At 37.6% G+C, this 6000-nt stretch overlaps 1 protein-coding gene across 1 annotated transcript; it reads left to right on the top strand.

The window, feature by feature from the left end:
* The first annotated feature begins 463 nt into the window (after window positions 1-463).
* On the top strand, window positions 464-2958 carry LOC110410021 (3-hydroxy-3-methylglutaryl-coenzyme A reductase 2-like). The gene is given in 4 exon segments (XM_089782513.1): window positions 464-900; window positions 938-1137; window positions 1445-1791; window positions 2092-2958. Coding segments are annotated over 4 exon segments (1140 nt in total). The 5' UTR covers window positions 464-568; the 3' UTR covers window positions 2353-2958.
* Window positions 2959-6000: the final 3042 nt, after the last annotated feature.

Raw genomic sequence — 6000 nt, 5'->3', positions numbered from 1 at the left:
TTTTGATCTAAGTTCATTATCTTTATATGTAAAATCCATGTCACAATTTAATTTTTAATTTTTTTTACTTAAGTCGAATTTGATTTTAGAACAAAATTAATAAATAAAATTTGCACTTAAGAATTAGATTCTAGATTTGGGCGAGATGGATTCAAGGCGATTTATTTTAAAATAGGGGATATTTAACATTTTCATCAAATCGGGTAATATTATAGTTCAGATTTTAGAATTGAAATTTATTTTACCACCTCTCTAAGGACTATTTAATAATTAAAAATAGTAAGTGGAGTAAAAATAAAATGGATGCGGCGGGAAGATTTATTATTAAAACCTTAAACTGGGAGACCTAGCCGACAAAAGCGCGTAGCACGCTGTACGCGTTGGTAATGGTCCAGTACGCCAACCTCTCTTGGGCTGCTTAAGGCTGTATTACTTTAGCCGTTGGGCTGCCCGAGCACCTCCTCCAATTTCTGGCTATAAAGATCAAAACAGCAGCTCCTCCTCCTTTGGCTTTCACACTCCTACCGCTACGTACTACATTCTTAACAATACAGTGAGATAGAGTAACATGGACGTTCGCCGGCGTCCCAGCCCAATCTCAGACGAAGAAGCACTTCTTAAAGTGGGGGAGCCCCTGAAAGTGAAAGCCTCAGATGCTGATCTTCCTCTTCCCCTCTACCTGACAAACGGAATCTTCTTCGCCCTCTTCTTCTCCGTGGCATACTTCCTCCTCCACAGATGGCGCTACAAGATCCGTACTTGCTCTCCACTCCATGTCTTAACCCTCTCCGAGATAGCTGCCTTAGTTTCTTTGGTTGCCTCAATCATCTATCTACTTGGTTTCAAATTTGGAGGTTTAATATTATGTCTCGTAAGCCATAATTATCACGATGTTGCAGAGTAGTTACTAGAACTGTATAACTAGTGTAAATAAGAAAAGGGGTGGCGTACGCAGGACGAGCAGATTTGCTAGATTACAAGGAGTAAAATGTGGCATAGCAGGCAAGAACTTGTACGTAAGGTTCAGCTGCCGCACAGGAGATGCCATGGGGATGAATATGGTCTCCAAGGGTGTCCAAAACGTTCTTGATTTTCTCCATCACGATTATCCCGACATGGATGTTATTGGCATCTTCTGTAACCTTTTTCTTTTTACAACAATCTAAGTAATATATAGCAGCAGTATGTTACGTCAAACTTGAAAGTTTTATTTGTACTACTATTCTTACTTCTTCTAGTACAGTTAGGCAGTGCAAAATTAAGTACTTTGATTAGTTTGTGTTTTTCATTCTCTCTTGTTAATGTATATATCCAATTATAAATGAGTGACCGTGCGTGATTACGAGCTTTTTATGTAGTTTAATCGCATGATCATTTCAAACCCTATGTGCTTAGTTTCAGTCTGATTAATTAACATGGTGGAGGCGCACTGCAAATGGGTCAGGAAACTTCTGTTCAGATAAGAAGCCAGCAGCAGTTAACTGGATAGAAGGACGTGGAAAGTCGGTCGTCTGCGAGGCAGTCATAAAGGAAGAGGTGTTGAAAAAGTTGCTCAAGACCACCGCTCCTGCTTTGGTGGAACTTAACATGCTTAAGAACCTCACTGGCTCCGCTATCGCTGCTGCTCAAGGCGGTTTCAACGCCCATGCCAGCAATATTGTTTCTGCAGTTTACGTAGCCACTGGCCAGGATCCTGCTCAGAATGTGGAGAGCTCTCACTGCATCACCATGATGGAAGCTGTCAACGATAGCAAGGATCTTCACATCTCCGTCACTATGCCTTCCATTGAGGTACAGGCGTACAGCATACACTCCCTCCCTTCCCTAAATTAATTTGTCTTCTTTTAGTACCATATATTAATTGTAGGAGTACTACTAGTGTATGGTATCATTTTTTTTAATTACTAGGCTTTTGAAATAGTTTAATTTAAATGTTAGGTGCGCGGGGTAAGTATATGGATTACAAGGAAATATATACTCTTGAAAACCATCATTCACAGTATTCCCCATTCAATTACAGCACTAGGACCCAATCTGTCTCATGTGGCCATACAGAACTGAGTAGTTGGTTATATGCATGCAAGGGTTCAGGTGGGCACAGTGGGAGGTGGCACCCATTTAGCATCTCAGTCAGCTTGCCTAAACTTACTTGGGGTTAAAGGTGCCAGCAAAGAATGCCCGGGCTCAAACTCAAAGCTCTTGGCCACCATAGTAGCCGGTTCAGTCCTAGCTGGAGAGCTCTCACTCATGTCTGCCCTTGCAGCTGGGCAGCTGGTGAAGAGCCACATGAAATACAACAGGTCCAGCAAAGATATCTCGGAGATGGCTTCCCAACAACTGTCCCTAAGATAGGCTCCGAACTAACATTACAGAAGAAGAATAAAAGACGAAAATAAAAATTAAAAAAAAGGAAAGTTGTTTTTGGTAGGGAGGATGGGTTGCACTCTGAAAGTGTTGGTGCTGGGAGGGGTAAAACAAAGAGCACATAGGGGTGGGCCGCATGCCGCAGGTGGCAAGAAAAAGCGTTGGCTACAAATACCCATTATTTTTCTTTTCTGATTAGGCATGTGCCTGAGACTGGCCGGGTCTGTTTCCGGGGTGCAGAAGAAAAAAATACTAAAAGCAAAAAGAGCTGGTGTAATGCAAATTGAGAAATTGCGATGAGAAGCCTTGTACTGTTCTGCCTCTACTTCTGCATGTACTCTCTGTCGCATGGCGCCATTTGTGTGTGCGCCAAGGCCAAGGAAAAGCAAACACAACCTTTCGAACTTGTTACCATATTCTTCTCCATACCAACGCCCAACCAGTAGCCTCCCTTTGAGTCATGTTTGAGGTTTACGATTAGCAATATATTGCAAGCTTTAATAAGCTTTTCTGTTGTACTGTCGTATATATGGAAGTGCTAGCTTTCCTTTTTTAATTTTGTCCTCAACATCTACATCAAAATTTATTCTAGTATTACAGCGATTTGTGGAAATCGAACCCAAGACCACATCGTTATGAGCCATATGCTCTATTGGCTAAGATAAGATGACAAAATATTTTATTATAATTTCTGTTTATTTGACGATGTCACAATATTTTAAGCAATACAATTTCTTCTTTTTTATAATTTTATAATCTCTTTATCCAAACATTCTTTATCCTCTTATTAAATTTTCTCCACGGAGAATGGTAATAGCATATGGCAGCAACGAAGACAACGAATGACATGGCAAGCATCAATCAAACATTCCTCAATTGGATTCGGCCACGAGGTTGTTGACTGATGTAAGGGAGCGCCGTCGATCCATCTAAGAAAAACAAAAGATTAAAAAAAAACATTTTAGATATTTTAAATTTATCTATTAACATTTTTTATATATTTGAGACGTATTGTGTATTTTAATATTAATGAATTGAAGTGAAATTATGATCAAAATTTAAAGAATTAGAGTATTTTATTTTATTTTAAACTTTTTAAATTTTTTGATTATCATGTTAGAGAAGAAAAAAATTTGCTAGGTCACTGCAATGAGAGGCCTTTCTAGTCTGTACAAATGCCATCAGCATGATCCAAATTTTGCCTGGTGGAAGATGCTGAATTGATTGGTGAACTTACCAGCAGCAGGATTTTGGAACTGTGATTGTATGTATATCACTGCTTCGTGCTCCCTTGTCACCTTGACTCAGTAAATGAAAGCCCGACTATCTAACAGATGAAGTATGGACAACGAATAGACCACCTCGAGCTATAAGTTTTTTTTTTTTGTTAGAAATTCTCGCAGGATCTAGTTACTCTGTTAAAATTTTATTAATAAAATAATAAAAATACAAAAAGAAATTTTATCATGAGATATCGAAAAAAGAACCTAACTAGGGCATTACTTTCCCTGCAATTTTATCATGAGTGCAAGGGATAAGTAACAACACTTGTTTACATGATTTTAAGAAAATGAAATAATAATAAATTATTAGTACTACTCCTTTATATTTATTGAAACCTGATATATAGTAGATTAAACTTGTCTAATTGTAATATATTTTGTAATTTTTCTTGAGTTTGGGAAAGTACATTCAAATTCTGATACAAATAATTAACGTTAGATAGATAATTTGTCACTTAATTACCTTCTCGATAAATATGCTAAATCCTTTATAAAATATGGTGCAAACATTTCCTGATAGAAGCTAGGAGATAACGAATGTCATGCGACCACCTAACCCCCTCTTTTATCATGTATATTACTATCAAAGCATCCATCTTAATCCAAACTTTAAAAATATTATAATGTAGGCATAAAATTAGGTCTCTATGTAAAACCAAAAACTCCTCTTTTGGGGAATTATTAGATCCAAGATTTTACAAAAAGTGAAAGACAAGCATATTTGTGTGGTCTTTCAATACACCGCCTCTAGCCGCAATTTGAGAATGGTTCTTGGAACTATCATCAATGTTCAATATCAACTCACTTGTTAATGGTTATGTCAATAAATGATCATGGGTGGAGCTGGTTGCTCTTTTTGGAATTCTAATCCACACAATTGCGCTCTTTGAAGGTCCTCTTTCACTGCCATTTTTCCAATGTCTTTCTCTGAAAAAGCTGCATCAAAGGCTTCCTAACTCTCCACACTATTCTATTAGAATACATACCAAAGCTCCTGTGTTTAACATCGTTATGTTCAATCCATACAAATTAATAAATAAAAAACGATAATAAAATTCAAATGTGACTCTACTTAATATAATCTCCAAAATAAACCCATGCCCAGATAATACCTCGAGCTGTAAGTTGAATGGTGATTTTTTTTTTTTTTGGAAAATAGATGGTTGATACTTGATAGAAGGGAACTGCAAGGAAAAGGGCTAAAGCATCAGATGATCTTCATTGCAGCACATCCAGGGTTGAGCCAGGGGGAGTTAAAGAGAAACAATTTTGACGATGACCAACATCCGAATTATACTACGCGTTCAACATTTGCTTTACCTCCTTGGATAACAAATCATGAATTTTGGCTGATAATTATCAACTAGAATTCACTCAAAATCATTGGCGCGGAGACAGACACCCTACACTCCCAGAGTTTCTTGAAAGACACCATAGATTCTATACTCCACAGTTGCTGAGTTTCCCTTACCCAACAGCAGTCGGGCAAATATTTTGTAACATGTCCTCTAATCAACTACTTCATACAGTGAATCATGCTCCCCTGACTTAACCAATGAATTTGTTGTGCTGATAATTAACCAAAATACTAAGTCTAGGAATGTTAAGAGTAGCAAAATTGTAACTTAGTACTTTAACCACAACCTTAAGCTATGGTTTCTCAGAGCTCAATTTTGCAAATCCAATCTCAATAATCTTTGCTACCATGGAGATTGCAAAATCCTCTAGCCAATTGATCACCCATTCTCTCTAGTAATCGAACTCTTTGCAGCTTAGTAAAAATATAATAATAGACAAGACATAGCTAATCTACTTTCATTAAAAGCAGATATTGAATATCAATAACAATGCCAATTCCAATATTGATCCAGAAGAAGCAACATCCAGACAAAGAACTTGCTTCTAAATAAAGCATCTTTTAAAGCCCCTGGGACATCACTCATCAAACGCTCTTGCCCTTCTGAGATCCAATCTCTTGCAAGTAATGTTCAGCTTCCAAGGCTGCCATGCACCCTGCATAGTTGCAAAACAAACAAATTTCAAGTCGGCTAGATGAGGATAAATCAAACTTAATGCAGCAGCAAATATGTATGTTATGTACGTAAAATCATAATTTTGCTGATTCAAATGGAAATGCATTCCTAGGAACTACTATCATGGAAAGTATACAAACAGAGCAATTGCAGATGATAAGCCAGTGATTGGAAATATTCGGCAGCTTATTTCCTTTTCATAATATGTCCGTCATCAAGAATTTTGCAGTAGCTTTTTTTTTATAAAAGAATCATGTCACCAAGGTTTCAAGAGTCTAAAGTGAGGTTGAAGAGCTCCGGTCCCTCCCCTGCAAGCGCAT

Source organism: Theobroma umbraticum, unplaced genomic scaffold (assembly GCF_002168275.2).
Source record: "Theobroma umbraticum cultivar Fairchild unplaced genomic scaffold, ASM216827v3 scaffold_44.0, whole genome shotgun sequence".
Lineage (NCBI taxonomy): Eukaryota > Viridiplantae > Streptophyta > Magnoliopsida > Malvales > Malvaceae > Theobroma > Theobroma umbraticum.
This window is presented reverse-complemented; position numbering and strand designations above follow the sequence as displayed.